The sequence below is a fragment of the Lepidothrix coronata genome, unplaced genomic scaffold (assembly GCF_001604755.1).
Source record: "Lepidothrix coronata isolate B3197 unplaced genomic scaffold, Lepidothrix_coronata-1.0 Scaffold203, whole genome shotgun sequence".
Lineage (NCBI taxonomy): Eukaryota > Metazoa > Chordata > Aves > Passeriformes > Pipridae > Lepidothrix > Lepidothrix coronata.
The window spans coordinates 668,408-685,825 of record NW_016690383.1 but is presented as its reverse complement, the minus strand read 5'-3'; the positions used below and the strand labels follow the sequence as shown (position 1 = coordinate 685,825).

General features: G+C 54.7%; 1 protein-coding gene across 3 annotated transcripts in view; it reads right to left on the bottom strand.

Annotated features, from left to right (window-relative positions):
• Positions 1 to 17,418, bottom strand: part of SMG6 (SMG6, nonsense mediated mRNA decay factor) — a 109,673-nt gene that overhangs the window by 14,452 nt on the left and 77,803 nt on the right. For 2 of the 3 annotated variants that reach the window (XM_017832485.1, XM_017832487.1), the window contains exons 14-15: positions 3,384 to 3,560; positions 344 to 493 (exon numbers count right to left, since the gene is read on the bottom strand). In XM_017832485.1, the coding sequence (XP_017687974.1) occupies positions 344 to 493; positions 3,384 to 3,560 (327 nt within the window). The remainder of the gene's footprint in view (positions 1 to 343; positions 494 to 3,383; positions 3,561 to 17,418) is intronic. The other variant, XM_017832486.1, reaches the window with a different exon arrangement.

Sequence of the window (17,418 nt, the reverse complement as noted above, 5' to 3'; positions counted from 1 at the left end):
CACTGCCTGGCACACACAGCACTACAGCTCTGCCAGAGCTCCTGGGTGTGTTGACAGCTCTGTAGGGAAGCTATGTCTGCCTTCAAGAGGGTCCCAGGAGTCCCCAGAACATTCATCTCAGGGGCTGAGACAGCAGATCTTACCCAGGGTGGGGACAGCAACCCCGATTTGGCCCTTCCAGAGGGCCAAAGCTGATCTTGCTGCTGGGTTTCACAGAGACTGCACAGGGCACCTACGCTCAGGGAGGTCAAGGTGCTATGGGACATCCCAAGAGGCTGCTGAAGCATGGCAGGATAACGGCTGTGCACCATCAGCACAGCGAGGTGGGATCAGCCCATCATACCTGAATCTTGTCTTGACGGCGCTGCTGCTCAGCAACTTTCCTGGCCAGGGCTTGCTTTTTGGCTCTGAGCTCCTTGATGTCCATCTCTCCTCCACTGCCTTCAGTCTCCGAATCATCTTCAAATGCCTCAATCCTCACATCATCCTCCTTCTTCCAGGAAATGCAGAAAGAGAGCAAAACAGGAGAGAAGTCATTGTAAGGGATGTTGGTGACACGGATCATTCTCATTTTGCTGTCCTTCTTCCAGCAGACAAATCCCTGTCAGGCATGGTCCATCACCCCTTGCTGATGAGTGACTGACTATTTCTAAACATCCAAAAGAAGCCAATTAATAGTAAACATCCAGGAAATGACAAGGTGAGACAGGAGGTAACGGGGCAGGAAAGGCAGCGACCAGGCAGGGCAGGGGCAGCCCGGCTTTAACACTCTGTTCTAAAAATCACACCCTCTTCCTCACCTTGGAAAACTCTTCCCACAGCCTTGGGTGAGTCACTGATGTTTTACAGCCTTCAATGCTGTGAAACCATGGTATTTCCCTGTCTCTCTGCTTTGCCTGGCTGTTTAGATGACACATCCCTTGGAGCAAATGCTGCTCTATGAGGCTGTACGAGGCTGCTCTAACCCTGCTGCCTCATCCCAGGCTGGGAACACAGGGTGGTCATCTTGACAGGAAACTCAAATACATGAACCCAGGAGAGAAAAGAGCCTCTTGCCCTTCTCTGTTTTCATTTCAGTACAGGTCAGAGAGATGACTGTACCCACCACAAAACTTCTATCTGACTTGGAACAGATGTTTCAGAAGGAGACACTGAATCTTGACTTTAAGTTCGATATGAACTCAAGGTTCTCCAACCTCCTGCCCACATAAGCACTTCTAGACCACGTTGCATCTTCTCCCTCTCCTAGAGACCCTTCCCTGGGGCCTTCCACCAGGAGTTCTGCAGGCCCTTCCCAGGACACCTACACTGTCTAAACTGAAGACCCCAGAAAGAGCCACGTTGTTCCCTCTCCAGGTGAAGGACACACTGGCCTTTCCCCATGTACCCAAATCTCTGGGACACAGGAAGGTGGGAGGTGGTGGCCGGTGTCTGACTGGGGATCAGTCACAACCAAGTTCGGCTGCGGCTTTGTTGCTCTCCCCAGTGACTTCAGGTCTGAAGGGGAGCCCACAAGTCCCTGTTCCTCAACATGTGTCCCACATGTGCTGCCCAGGAGCCCAACTCTGCCACTCCTGCTGACAGCCACCCCTTGTCTCGCCCAGGCCCCCTTGCTGCCCACTGCAGTGACCACAGTCCTTCCCAAGCCCTGCCACTGCCCATCTCCCCTTCCCTGCACAAAATCCAAGGGTTGTGATGGGGCTGGGAAGAGTTCCCAAGTAGCACCTGGGCAGAAAGACCTGCTCTGAGTCCCTAGAGGGCTGCAGGGAGGGGACAGACCCTGCACAGAGGGATAAGAGCATGGCTACACTCCTTGCCCTGTGCAGGCTGCCATGACATGTGGCAGCAGGAGGGACTCGTGGTCTTAATTTAGAACAACCCCAGCACTGCACAGTCTCACACTCAATCATTTCACCAGGACCGCACACCCGCCTGGCCACAGAACCACCTACTCTTCTCTCCCTGTGACTTTTTAGGCATGGGAAGGAGGAAGACGGAGCCCTCAGGCTCACTTCCCTCTGCTGGGACAGCCTGGACGACAGGGGATGGGGGGATGCTGCCAGAAGGAGAGCGTCGGGGAAGGGCCTCGGGGAAAAGTGTCTGCCAGATCTGCTGCGGTGGGTCGGGACCCGCTTGCCCAGTGTGGTGGTGGTCACGCTGGAGAGCTGGAAGCTCCCTTGAGATCAGAGCCAAAGGAGGAAGCTCCAGGGTTGCACAATGAGCTCAGGAAGAGGTTCCCACAGCTGAGAAGAGTCTGTGGGGACAGGGCAGGAGTGAGCTACCCTCATGCTGTGCTTGTTCACAGCAGGAATTGGAGGGACTGACCCGAGAACATCCCTGTCATGACAGTGGGTAGAACCTGAAGATCCTCCCATATCCCATAAGTCAGCTTGAAAACCTCCAGCACCTTCTGCAGAAGAGAACAAAGGTCCAGGTCTCTCACCTTTACAGAGACATCTCTTGCTGTCTGGGGATTTGCTCTGACCCTCAGTGCAAAAACAAATCACCTAAAATCTGTCCCTGCTCAGCTGGAGCTGGATGCTGGGACAAAGAGGGTGCTGAGCACAATCTTGCTCTGGGCTCCTCCAGCTGTCAGCTCCCTGGGGCACACAGAGCCATGGGACACAGACAAGGTGCTGTCCCCATAGGGGGTGATACCCCTCTGGCTCTGAGTGCCTGGCCTCGGCACAGGGAGGGGAGCCAGAGTGAGCCTGGGCAGCGTGGGCCACCCAGCTTCCCGTTCCCAACGCCTCTGCCCCTCTCTCCTGTTTCCCTGGCCTTTCCAACTGCAAGATTAAACAGAAGAAAAGAGTCAACCTGCAGAGCGGCTGGCAGGGCCCTTAAACACACACACGGAGCCTGGAGTGAAGCAAGGCCTACAGGAACAAGCAAGGGCAGAAAAACAAGAGCTGAATTCCTTAATCACATCAGGATGTGAGAGGCAGGGGAGGGACGGGGCGCCAATGTCAGCTCTTCCTGTACGTGTGCTGGAGGCTGGAGCTCAGGCCTCCGCTGCAACGAGCTCCATGGCTATAAACTTGATCCTGAAGCTGAACCCTGACACCCCCTCGCCCACCTCCTCTCCCGGGGCCTCGGTGCTGCACGTTATTAAAGCTCCCCCCCGCTCTGGGTATGAAAAAGCAGCATCTGGAACTCATAGCAGAGTGCTAGATAGAGGCAGGCGGGCTGGACTGGCAGGAAAGGGCACGAGTGAAGCACACTCGGGAGACAAGGGCTGTGCACCATTTGCCCCCCCGCCTCCCCCCATAAAATGCACACACAGCTACGCCAGCTATAAATAGCGGGAGCTGCAGGGCAGGCACAGGCTGGGCCCCACAGGGGTGATTCTTCCTTCACCGAGGCGCGCTCTTCCCGCACGGTACCTGATCTTCCAGTTGTTTTCCCTCTTGGCTTCCCATTTCCTTTCCCATGGCGTCTGGGACGGGTGCCACTGACACATATTTTCCACCCTTGAATGCCAGCAAAGGCTCTTCTTGTCCACAAAGGGCTTCCAGGAAATACTTCAGAACTGTGACCCTCTTGCAGTCGGCTGCAATAACCTACGGGGTGAGGACGAGGGGGTTGGGGAGAGGGAAAGGAAAACAAAGTCAGTGCAAAGGGGAGTGGATGAGTAACAACCAGGGGGAAATGTTTGGGGATAGAAGGCCCAGTGGGATGGAGGCAGCACCGCAGGGATGTGCAGAGTGCCCCTCTTCTAAACAGGGATGGAAGGGGTTTGCTTTGCCTTGCAGCCCACTGTCCCCAGGGAAAGGGAGGCAGGCAAAGTGAGGACACCCAGCACCAATCCGTATTCTGTCCTGCCTCCTCTGTGCACCACAGGGTTGCAGGACTGCCAGGGGACAGCCAGTCCCCTGCTCAGCTCCAAATGGGGAAAGAACTGCCGAACCATGAGAGATCAATGATGTGGCTTGTCCCTACTTTTCGTTTTGGCTCCATCGCCAGATTCCCCCCCAAAACCTGGGGAGGGATGCAGGTGTGAGAACGGGTGGGTGAGGGCATTTAAGAAAAGCTCCTTGCCTCCAGCCCGACCCCATCCCATGGGCCCATCTCACAGACCCACTGGGGAGCCCCGTCAGGGAGGCTGGGACGGATCTGGCCAGAAGGAAACTCAATAGCTTGGGTAATTATCCAATTTATGAGGCTCTCAAATGGAGTTTCCAGAGCATGGGAGCCTGGTGCCTCCACAGCCCCATCCCGTGCGGCACAGCCTCTGGCGGCACCTCCGTCAGGGCTGGCCTTGGCTCAGCCTTTGTCCCCTTGCAGCAGGGCTCTGCACCTGCATAGCTCTCCCCTGGTGCTTCCTGCTGACCGGTGTCACCCCCAGGAGCTGCAGATTTATAGGGAGAAAGTCAGCAAACAGGACTAAAAGTGCCACACGCTACAGACACGAAGTCCACATTGACACCCAAGCTTCTCCTGCCCCGCACAAACCACCCTGGTGTTGCTCTGCTCGTACAGAGCCTCACCCCACCCCTCCCAAAAGGGTCCCTGCAGGCTCCCATGACCGGGATTCTGAAGCTGGGGAGAGGGTCAGACCCCATACAGGTGACTCAACCAGGTGCCTCACACCCAGGGACACACACGGTGCGATGCCAACGCCACACACCCTGGTGTCACCGCACACCAGCTCGTCCCCATGCTGTGCCCTGGAGGGGCTGTGCCACAGTGAGCAAGGGCTGGCAGCAGCAGCAGCCCAGCCACACCAAGCTGCTGTGAGAGGAAACTTCTGCTCTTCCACAGAGCTGCCAGTTTCCTCTCTGCGGGCTAATTTTAACCACCGTGTCGCTGTAGTGCGTGTCAAAAACCTGACCCTCCTCTGACCTCCAACCTCCCACCCCAGCTACTGCCAGAGCGAAGCACCCTCGTGGGCCCGCAGCTGGGGTTGCCTCCATTTGATCCCCCCTGGGATCCCGTGTCCCCCCTGTACCTAGACAGACAGGTAGAGGGGGAAGAGAATCCCCTTCCTCTCTGTGGAGGCAGTTGCTGCTGCAGAAAGGTAGTATGAGCAGGCTGATCACAAGAGTTAATATTTAGGGGACCCATAATCATTGATTCTGCTCCTAAAAAATGTGTCCTGTGGGACCAAGGTGAGCAAGAACAAAGTGACACAGGCCCAGCAGCCCTGGAAGCAGTTTGGGCTGCTGGGGACCATCTGTCCCAGGACAGCTCTTTGCTGCTTGTGACATCCAGCCAGGAGCAATCCCTGCAAGTGTCACCACAGGAACATTCCCATCCTCCTGGCTCTCCTTCAGGAACGATTGTGTGCAGAGGAAAGTCAGAAGGAAAGAGAACAAGAGCAAAATGGGAATGCCTGTCATGGGAAACAACATGAGAGCTCTGGGCTGCAGCAGCCCCGAGGGAAGTGGTGGAAACCTCACCACCAGTTTCACCCCCAGTTGACGGGCTAATGCCATGGAGACCCAGCCTGACTCACATGGGGTGACTTCAGCCCAGGGATTTTCCAATCTGGGTACCTGCAGTTCCCTTGTGCCCAGGCTGCTGGGTGAGCAGAGTGCCCACCACCACCAGCCACGTGCTGTGGGGTGCCAGGATGTGGCCAACAGCAGCAGCACTGGGGAAAGGGATGCAGGAACTGCCTGTCTAGGTGCGGAAGAGACAGGCGCCCTATCCTGACACCATTCCTGAGGGATTTCTCAGGACAGCTTTAGAAATAAAAGCCATTGCATCCAGTGTAGGACTCATGAGGTTTTCAGGAGGGGCTGGGTGCTGACACAGCTGCAGCGCAGCCATCACTGCACAGCAAAGGCTTAAATCTGAGCCTCCTGGATTGGGAATGACCAGGCATAGTGCAGAAGAGCTCCCTTCACCCATGGCTGGGGCTTGGGACAAGGGCAGGTGTGATCAGTCCTTCCTCCCCCGAAGAAGAAACCAGTAGGAAACACCAGATTTCCTGCCAAGCCAGCACAGCACATGCTTAAATCCAGCTCATCTGCTGGGGAGAACAGAGCCCAAATGAAGGCCCATGACATAATGCCACAGCAACTCGTCTCATGAACACATTTTTCCAGCCCACATGAATGAAAAACAGGGAAGGAGCAAATGCTCTGCACATCCCTGTCACGTGCAGCCCAGCTCGAGGAGCAGCCCGGGGCTGTCGGCAGCCAGGCTGGCCCCGCCGTGGGGCAGCCCAGCCTCGGCAGTGCTGGGAAAGAAGTGACCTGTGACTGGCACCCAGGTCTCTCTCGAACGGCAGAGCAGGACCTTGCGTGTTGCAGAGCAACCTGCTTTTGTCAGAAACTTCCTGTTTCGGAGTGGAAACCCGAGTGCCCGTGGCAGCTCCGGGATAAGTGGGGCAGTGGGGATGGCTGTGAAGGCGCTCGTCAGCTCACGTGGAGATTCCAGTGGAGCATGGTAAGGACACCAGGAGCTGTGCCCACCCTTCCCGAAGGAATGGGAGTACAAAATGACACGGTGTCAGTGCATTTGGTGATGTGGCAGCAGACACCCCGGCCCCAACGGGGAATACAGCCCTTCCCCCTCCGACCGTGCAGTGCGACAGCAGGAACCGAAAGCCTGGCTTCAAGTCATTGCTGGGTATGAAAATAGGCCTGACACGCACACAGCCGCTCTCAAAGGAAAACCGAAACCGAGAATTGCTGAAGTGGTCTGGTGCCCCCGTCCGTGACCCGGGCTCAGTTCCCCAGAGGCATCGCAGAGCCCTTCGCCACCGCGGTGCCTCTCGGGGACACGTGGCTGGGGACCAGGCGTGGGACCGAGGTGGCTTCGGCTGCAGCAGCCCCCATTGCCAGCCTGATCCCATCAGGGCTGGAGGGGAGAGGTTTCCAATCTCCTTCTCCATCAGACGGGCTCACCACCAGCTCCAGCACCAGCCACCCACTGGGGGCTGGCGACTGCTCGGCCACACTGACGAGGCTCATTAGCCAACTGCTAATTCATGGGTCACATATTAACATACTGATCATTGAGTAAGACACAGCAGGACACACATTAACACACACTAACTGCCTGTAGAGACCCACTGGGCTGCACATTAACTGTACCAGCTGTTGGGTCTTCAAAGCCACTCTGCAGTGCCAGTGTCACCTCCTGCCAGCAGTGAGTGGCGTTCCCCAGTCTAATGAGGGATCTCCAGATCTAATGAAGCTGATCCCCTCTATGGTCTTGGCTATTTCCCCCTGCAGATAAAACAGGCAGAAGGGAAAAGCTTCCCTCAGTGCTGTGGAAGGCAGAGAACTCCTGCACCTGGCCCAAAGGAGATGCAGCCCCGACATCACCACGTGTCCTCCAGGAGATTTAGGGGGAGGGAAGGGCCTCACTCGGAGAGCTGTGAGCACTGTGCCCGAGGGGACACCTGCACCTGGTGCTGGCAGGGTGACACCACCAGAAACCAGCCACGGTCTCGCTTTGGGTCAGAGACGTGCCTGGAGCCGGGGGGGCAGCGGCTGTGCCCCCGCCCCGGCCCCGCTGCTCCACACACGGCTCTCCCGCAGCTCAGCAAATCGCTGTCACACCCTCCGCCGCCTTCAATCAACTTTTACAACTTGTTAATTTTACGCAGCGTCCTAAAGAGCAAATAACTGGAAGGCAGGAATGCAGACTCCTTCAGCTAGTCCAAAGAGCCTGAGGCAGCCAAGCCAGCTGGCCAGGGGAGCCCTGCTCAGCCGCAGGGACCTGCCACATCCCGGGGGGAACTTGGTCTGGAGGGGGCTGCCCCACTCCCACGGCAGCCTCTGGCAATGCCACGCTGCTGCCAGCGGTGTGTGGAGGGACCCTGGCAGCTTCTCCCTGAACAAAACCTTAGACTCCACAAGGAAACAGGAGGCAGCGGCTTTGGAGAAGGGATTGCTTGGAGGACAGGCTGCCATTGCCGGCTCTGCATTCCTATGTGCGAGGGGGAGACACCAGTACATCCTGACAGCTGGATTCAAAAGGGGAAAAGGACATGAGAAGTTTGAGTCATAGCATGGAGAGATCCCATCCCAGATTCAGAGATGGGAACGGGATAGGACTGGGACTCAGAGCCAAGCTCCAGCACGCTCCAGCATGGGGATAACACTGTTTTTGCCACATCAGTTTAAATATGGCTTAGCTGAAGTAGCTGAACGATGCTGAAACTAAGTGAGCCCCAAACAATCTAAACCACGCAGCAACTACATGGCCCAGCTGAAACATTTGCACTGACCCTGCTAAAACATCCAGGCAAGGCAGGCCATGGCTCAAAGCCTCCCTGTGCCCTGTGCTGCCTCCTCCCATCCCTGGGGATCCAGCTTGGAGGAGGAGCACAGAGGAAAGAGCCTGGTTTGGTCTCATCCCTTCTGGGTTTTCATCTCGCAGGCTCGCACAGAAGCTGGGCTGGGTTTAACCCTGGACTCATCACAGCCCAACTTCTCTGGGCTCGTTCTCCAGCCAGGGTGTGACCTGAGGATCTCCTTGCTCTGCCCAGCCCCAAATACAGATTGAAGGGGTTTGGCCACCTGGGTAGGGAGGACAGAGGTTGGGCAGCAGTGCTCACAGCTGGATGCAACCCTGGTTTTGACAGCTGAGAGCTGCCTGCAGCCACAGGTCTCTCAGAGAAACTTCTAATTTTGACTAATCCCACAACCAGGTTTGGTGGATGCGGCTCCCACATGGCTGCAACTCTCTGTGTGACCCGAGAGAGCAACTGTGGCTGCAACAGGGCCCAAATCAAGGCACCACTGGCTCCAATGGATCTCGCTGCTGCCCTGGCTTTGCAGGACCTTGTGCCAGCATGGGCAGTGCCTGGCACCAAACAGAGCACAGCTGGGGAAAGGATCCACCACATCCATGCCTGAAACTCCATCACAGCAGAGATGACCATGAGAAAACACCCAGGGAAGACAGATAAGCCCAGAAGAATCACTCCAATTGCTCTTCCCCATGGCCTCTGCTGGAGGACCACTCTCCCTGCTTTGCAGGGGCTCCCCAAAGAGAAGGTGTGGCTATGTCTTACCCAAAACCTCTCTCCCAGCATTCTGAGCCTTGCAGAGGCACAGCTCCAGCCTCTGCACTGGGGCAACATGGTCTCAGACGAGTCATCGGAGCAGATGTGCTTTTTGGCCTGGCAAACCCTCTGTCTTTCCAACCTTGGCCACATAGCTCAGCCACAACTGGCCTTTAAAGCTGGAAAGCAGCATGGAAAGGGAGACAACTACCCACCATAATCAAGGTTTGCCAGGATAAGACCAGCCTTGTTTATCCAGTGCAGAGATGTAGAGAAGACACACGGGTGATATAAAGGTGCCAGTTCTCTTTCCCTGACTGGCACCCAGTGGCTGTGGAGCAGGAATACAGACCGAATGTTTACTGATTTAGGTCAGAAGACACTTGAAACTTTGTATGGAAACCCTACACTGTCACAGGTCCCAGCCTATGTCCCTGAAACCCTTTGTGCTGTGGCACAGCCTGGCACTGTCCAAGAGAACATCTCACAGTTGCTCTCAAGTCTTCCCTTCCTTGGTGATGGTTCATCATGGGGTTGAGGAAAGCTGTTTTTCCACCACAAAATACATCTGAAGATGCAGCAGGAACCTTTCATGACTTTTGTGGAAGAGTCAACACTAAAGCCACCTGAAGCAGATGCTCTGGATGGAAAACCATCCTCTATATCCCTCTTGAGTTCCTGAGCCCAGGATGGCCTGGAGGGTTGATACAGCTGAAACAACCCAGAACAGCCCAGGTTGATACAGCCCAGAACCAACTGCTTCCCTGGGGCTACACATCCCAGAGGGGAAAGTTCCTGATGGATTGCAAACGAAGCCTTTGGCTTTCACTGATGCTTGGAAAGAGTTGCCCTAATGTCTTATTCACCTGTTAAATGTGCTAAAGAACCTCTTTGTCAGATCCAGGGAGCAGCAGCATTTGCAGCAGGGAGCAGTTGGCTCCAGGCTTCATTCAATGCCTCGTACACAGGAGATGGGTCATCAGCTTAGTTAATTTTATTCTCACCAGCCCATTCCCACTGGGCAGCATCAAAACAAGAGGAAAGCATGACTTTAGCCTGGATGAGAAGTCCCAGGGAAGATGATGGGGTACAGGAGATGCCCATTGAGTGATGGAGATGTTTCATGTGGCTTGTGAGTGTGGCTCCTGCCTGGTTCTCCTTGTGTAACTGCCTCCAGCAAAACACCGAAGGAATTTCTGCCGGAATTTTCACTGGAGAAAGCATTTTTTTCCACCCCCCATGACCACATGTCCCAGTGCTGATCCTCACAGCAGTGATATATCCAGGGCATTTCTGCTATCTGAGGTGAAGCCTTGAGCACAGGACCACACATTTCAATTGTCTGTTGTGTGAAGAAGGGGCTAAAAAAATCACAGCTTTGAAAGAGGCTGTGAAAGAGGCAGATGACTCCCAGACAAACAGTGAATCACACACAGGGACTCCCTCCTCTCTCCCATCCCAGTTACCAGCACATCCCTAATCTTCTCAGGGGAAACAAAGAGAAAAAAATCAAGCCACAGAGTAAAGCCAAGACAAGTCCAGAGGAGCCCGCTCTGCTCCTCCCTTGTAGATCCTACTGGAATCCTAACCTGGGAAGACAAATCTTCAAAATCCTGCCCCAAGCCCATGGTCCCAGGCTGGGGAAGGAGGAAGGCAAGATCTGTATCCTCAGCAAAGCCAACATGGCACCACCGACAGCTTTTGCAGGGCATGGGCTGTTCTCCCCGCTGCAGGAGTCTCCAGGCTTTTCCTTTTCAGGGACTGGGGGAATTTATTTCCTCTGCCATTTCGGAGGATGCCTGCCTTGCCAGAGATTGTTTTGCAGAGTTCAGACAGATAAGAAAGTGGTTAGCAGGCTCTTCGGTGGAGGAAGGGAGGATTGCTTAGTAAGGGAAAGGGGACTGCTCTGCTCTCAGCAACCACACGCTGCCCTTCCTCTGAGGCCACCGCTCTGGGGGATGCTGGTGCTGGGGACAGGCCATCCCAACACCTCTTCACCCCCGGGTGTTTTTTGGGTACATCTGCTCGTGGGGCCACACTGGTGACCAGAGATGCTGTTCCTGTGCCAGGACTGGGATCTGTGTCTTGTGGAATTCGGGAAATGCGGCTGATGAATGTTCAATCCGACATCTCCGTGCGCTCTTGCAACAGCGAGAGCCCTTTCTGCAGGGTACATGGAAAAAAGAAGGGCAGGAGCCAAGTCCAGGCTGCTCGAGCTTGTGGGGACAGTGCTGTGGTTATCTCACACTCTCCCCATTCCAGAATGTGCCTCCCAGAATGACTGGCAGCAGGAGGGACCTGGCGTCTCCGTAGGGCTCACACGGAGGAAGTCTGAAGATGCACAATTCCTGCTAAAAATGTCCATCTCCAGCACACCAGCAGTGCTCCGTGGAGGTTCAGCTCAGCTCCTCCAGACCCTACACCCACCCCACATCGAGGTGTTGTGCCCTGTAGCAGCGTAGAGCCCTCACAGACAGCTCTCACTGACAGCACAAGCTCTTTCCCAAGGACTTCCCCATGGAGACAACTAGAGACTGCCTCGTGATTTGACCCACAGAGTAACTTGGTGATTCCTGTCCCACAGGACCAGCCGCCAGTGTCTGGGTTAGCAGAGTGCTAAGACGTTGGGGGCTGGAAGGAAAAGTGTGACAGAGGAATGGGGGAGCAGGATGAGAATCTACAATAAAAAAAATAGCAAAAAAAGGTTCAAACCAGAGCTCACCCTGACAGCCTCCACCTGCCCTGCCCACACCACCCACCTCTCACCCTTCCAGTGTCACCTCTGCTTCAGGCAGAGAGGAAACCACAGTGAGAGCCTGTAACACCCATAGCATGGTGGAATTCCACCCTTGGAGGTGTTAACAGGCTGCCCGTCCCTCACAAACCTGACTCCTGACCTCAGCAGCGTGAGGGAGGAGAGGTAAGAGCTGGAATATTCTGCCTGGTGCTGGCAGAGCCTTTTGGGAAGCCATTTCTGTGAGTTTACACAGCTTATACGTTCTCCATGCAGTTCCTGGCCGCCTTCCATTGCAGATGAGAGTTTTATGTCGAATTTTAAGTTTGACCACAAATATTTAAACTTCCTTGGACCACAAATGCTGTATCTTCTTTGTGGTTTAGTTGGCACCAAATGAGTATTTACAGATCCCTATATGTCTGTCTGTCATTTAAATATCTCTCAGAGGTGCCAAAGGCTTCAGAAGTGGGGGGGCTCCTCTGGCAGACCCCTGATTCCCCCTCTCTGCCCTTCATTACTAGGCAGAGGCAAGGGAGACGTGCAGGCACTGGCCAAGCCCTTGCAGAGGGCACAGCTGCTCTGGGCTGAGCGTTTCATACTTGCACTCTATTAAGTTTGCTTTCCAGAGAATGTCATCTGAGATCCCACTGTAACTTCCACAGCTCTTTGCCCTGGTGGATACTTGAACTGGGATGAAAGTCTTTGGAATTTTCTCCTCTTCTTTTAGGAAACCAAGTCTACAGGAGATTGTTTTAATGAGAACCGCTAAAACCTCCTAAAGCAGCACAGCTCCCACCTGGCCACTGCTTGCAGCCTCCCCACAGGGATTTTCACTTCCTCAAACACCAGCAATTCTCAGTGGGTGACAATCCTGACCTGCTGAACTGGGATCCTGCTCTAGGGAAACTGGTTGGAGTGGTCAGTGGCAGTGGCAGAACGTACTGAATTGAGGGAGGGCTGTTCAGCCAGGGAAACACAACAAAATAAACACTGTAAAAAATCCCTCCTCAGCACCCCATGCCAAGAGAATTTGGTGTTGCTGTTACACGGAGCTGGATGAAGAGCGAAGAGCTGAGAGTCCCTGAGCTGACACCCAGCTGGGTGGGTGAGTTACGGGAAGCAGCAGCAGCCCAAAATCTGAGTTAACGTGCACACACCGGCTTGAATCAAGTTGTGTGTGTTTCATTTCCTTCAGACTTTTTACTCTAGGACACAAACTGGATGCTTGTTCCACCAATTTTAGGGGAACTTTAGAACATGGAGTGGTGTGGTAGATGCTGCTCCTGCAACACTGTTTTTACCACCCCAGGGACCCACTCCACTGGCCGGTCATGGCAGCACTCGGGGAGCTCTCCCTAAAGTCCCACCATCCCTTGGGAGACACAAAGCAACTGTGTGCCCAGGGCAAAAGCTCCAGCAACGGCTGCCCACATCAGAGGAAACAGATACCTGAGTCAGAGCCATGCGATGAGAAACCTCCACTCCACAAACCAGAAGCCAGACTGAGCAACGTCAGCGCCGAGCTGCCCCACTGCTGCTTGCATGCCTCTGGGAAGCTCAGGGCACTCCAGTTCTCCTCAACTTTGGAAGTAGAAAGAGAAGCAGCTTTGCTTTGAACTGACAAGCAGGCAAAGCCCTCGTGAAGGGGCAGCTCGCAGGGCTGGGGCTGCCGTGTGCAGGGAGGAGCTCCTCCGACCGTTGGCTGCTCTGTTGGGGCCAATGCTGAATTCCCTTGAAAACAGAGGGTGGGGATACAGCAGGCAATGTAATAACACCAGAAAAATGCCACCACAGCTCTGTCGGCTGCGACACCACAGCCCTAGAGATATTAGCAATACTGGCATTTCCCCCTGCCGCAAGAACCACACTGGCAGCACGCTCCCGGCGGCTCGGGGCAGGGCGGGAAGCAGCTCACAACAGTTCCAGCAGCCACTTCAGGGAGGGACAAACACTGTATTTTGCTTTACAGTGAAATGCTGCCACTTAGGGGACTCCCGATGACGTTCTTGTGCCTGAGAGCCCATGTCCTCTTCCAGGAGGGGCTGCTCCAAGCAGGAGACACTCTTGTTAGCCTACCAGAGAGGTAACTTTCTGCACTGGATGAGAGCTCCGGCCCACGCGGATCCTGCTCTGCTCAAAGGAAGCAGCGAGCACAGCTCTGCTACTTATACCCAATACTCAGCTCTTTTGGCAAATGATTAATGGCCCGAGTCTTGCAGTTGCTCACTTCCAGCCGGGCCAAGAGCTGCAAACACACCTAGGGAAGGCAAGGGAAGGAGGAATTGGAACAGCGGTTTGTTGGGGAAAGGAAAATTATTCGCTGCGTCTTTGTTTTCGGGAGAGCTCCTCCTCCCGGGAGCGGGATGCTGAGCACAGAGCAGGGCCCCTGCCCTGAAACGGAGGAGCTGAACCAGAACAATAGGGTGGGGACTCTGGATGGGCCCCGACAAGTGGGGTGGGCTGGAGCAGGGGCACCGATCCATCCTTTTGACTTCATTCACACTTACAGCTGCATTAGAGACATTTCCTGAAAGCACAGTAGGAAGAGAGGGGTATTCGCTCACTCCACCCTCCATCTAACACCGTCCTCGCGATCCAGCCGTGCACCGAGAGCCAATTTTGGCCTCTGGCAGAGCCGCAAGCCAGACATTACAAGCGCTGGTGTGAGCAGCACAGGTCCCCACCCGATGAGCAGCACACAGACTTGGAGCACAGAGGAGGGGTGCAGCAGCCAGCAAAAAAAAAAAAAAAAAAAATCAATGTAGGGAAGGAAATGCAGAGCATTGAGCATGTCCAAGGTGGACAAGGAAGTGTCAAGAGTGGGATCTGAGTGTTTGGCTTCAGGACAAGGCAAGGTGCAGCCACCAGCTGATATTGCATGAAACAAGGTAGAGCTTCTGTCGCAAAGGAGAGGGGAGTAACAGCCATGCTGCTCGGGGGCTTTGAGGCAGGATTTGTGCCACAGCGCTCCCACCCCGGGGCGACTGTATCGCCCTGTCTAGAGCACGTCACCTCCCGAGGATGCCACGACCTGCGACGCTGAGCAGAGGATTGAAAACAGCGCAGCAATCCCCGCGCCTGACTCACCGCGGCCTGGGAGCCCGCGTGGCCCCGGCGCATCGTGATCCTGCATGTGGAGCCTGAAAAACAACTTTTTTCCCTTTTCTAAAAAACAAAAAAACCAGACGCCCTCTTCCAAATCTGGAGTTACTCAGCCTGACTCACACCAAGGCTCTCCTGGCTCTGCCGGCAGCGCCTGCACGTACCTGGAGTGGGCTGTGCAGGCTGTGCTGGTGATACCCACGGTGCTGCACACCTGGAGCCACAGCACTTCCCTGAGTGCTGCAACACCAGCTTGCTGCAGCCAACCTAATTATTTTCAGCTTCAAACTTCAACCATTTTTGGTGAATCCCCGAATGAAAAAAAAAAAAAAAGAAGCCAAACAAATAAATGAAGACTATAATTTTTTTTTTTTTAAATGGGAAAAGTATTTCTTTCATTCTCCCATAATACGAATCCAGCAAACATGAAAAACATGAACCCAAACCAAAGCTCAGACATCACATCTGGGGAGAGACCAAGCATGGAAAATTTTAATCCAAAGGTTAATGTTTGGGAAGCTCCGAGTGTGTGAAATGAGGGGTTAGATGGGTGCTGCTCCACGGCTTGAACAGTTGTTGCCGCCAAGTGGCGGCTTTCAAACGGTGCCTGCCTGCCCCAGCCCAGGCACTCGGGGTCAGGAGCTAAAACAGAAAACAACTGAAATCACTGGAAGCAAACAAACACTCAGATCAGATGCTGGAAAAGCCAAACGAGGAAGGAGCCAGCAGCACGAAACACAACTCGAGCCCTGTGACTGGAAACGGACTCCTGACTCGCCCTGGGTGAACTGCACCAAACCACATGGTGGTGGTGGCCCTCACCACTCTCTCCTGCTCCTCCGAGCTCTCCTGTGCTGCCTCCGCAGCTCCAAGATCACTTGACAGCCCTGTGACCCTCCTGTTCCAGCTGTCACCTCCATGTCCTTTGCTCACTGCTCTGCAGGGTCACACCCCAGTGGTTATCACACCTTGGGGCTTTCTCCACCCCACACCTTTCTCACCAGAACCACCATTTCCTGCCCAAAGACAGAGCACCCAACTCTTCCCCTTCCCCCCAGCTCTTCCCCTTCCCCCCAGCCCTTCCTCTTCTCCCCAGCCCATCTCCTTCCTGCCAGCCCCAGTCAATGCCTCTCCCTGTACCTACCCAGAGCAGCATCTTTGTTGCTCCCCTGCTCACTCCAACCTTGCACCCCAAGCTGCTGGGCTCCTGCACCCCCACTCCCGCTGCAGATCTGCCCTCTGAGCATCTCATACCCCCATTTCCACCACATCCTGCCTCCAAAATGCCTTTGTCTTCACCTTCTGCATTAGATTATGCCCTTTCCAGACTGCTCCTTCCAGGCACTAGAAATCTCTCATCCCCAAAGCTCCAACAGAATAGCATCCTAATTGCCTTTGTTAGGGATGGGGCCATGCCTGTAAAATTGCCACGGCTGCTGCGGGGCCGTGTCGGCACTAACAATAGCTTAAAAGCTCCAGGAGTTCAGCGTGGAGTCCTCCCACACTAAACTAAACACAAAGAGAAGGGACCATATGTCTGCAAAGGCGGCCGTGTCAGGTGGGTCGGAGCCCGGCTCCCCAGGCTCCCCGGGGGTGGGAAGGGAAGGCACGGCCCCGGCAGGCGTGAGAGCATCCGGCAGAGCCACGCTGCATCCAGAGGGATGCCGGACGGGATGCTTCCTGGGATCAGCCAGGGCAGAGCTGCTCCCTAAGGCAGCGCACATGGGCTTCAAGGAGCTGGAGCATCCGTGCCCGTGGGCACTTGCCAAGCTGCTTCTCTGTAGAGTGCCAAGCCAAAAAGCTCCTTCCCATGTTTCCTGGAGCCACGGGAAGGTTTGATTTTCATCACTTCACTGAGAGATGCAACAGAAAACAACTGCGACCTGCTGCAAAGGGAGGAGGAGGGTGACATCTCCCTAAGAGTTTGGATGTCGTACATTGCTCCCCTCAGAATGGTGGTGCTGACTGAGAAGTGTAAAGAGAAGAGTCTGGATGGATGACGGGGTTCAGCTCCAAAGATGCTAATTTTGACTGGGCACAGGCTGCTCAAGGTGTCAGACACAACCAGGCTGCTGGGGGCACACAGACACTGGCCAGAGAAGGGGAGAGGGGCAACTGTTATCTGTAAGCAGAGAATTTCTGCAAAAAGATGGGAAAAACATAAAATAGTGCACAAAAATGCAAATGGTCCTTTAACAAACCATTGGCTAAGCCAGCTCCAGACCATTTTGGGTGTATGGTGCCTTGCTTGGCTGAGCACAAAATCCAGGCACCTTTTGCTTCCTGACCACGCTCCTCTCTGCAGGTAAAAACCTAAATCTGCTGACAACTAACTGCAGAAGTGTGGGGGTAAAAATGAAAAGCAGAAACCAGAAGTGATGTTGAGGGAAACACCAGGAATCTCTGCAGACACCGAATGTTTCTCTAAGCTTAGCCCAGAAAAGGGGCTCTGAAAGCACATGCAAAGCACCTCTGTCTGGGCAGGGGAAGGGCCGACGGGAAGGGCGATGGAGGAGCTGAAGGGAAATCGTGGCAGGGCTCACCTGCAAAGGCAGGGGAAGTGTGTGATGAGAAACACGAGCAGAACAGGCTGGCAGAGACATACATGGCTGAG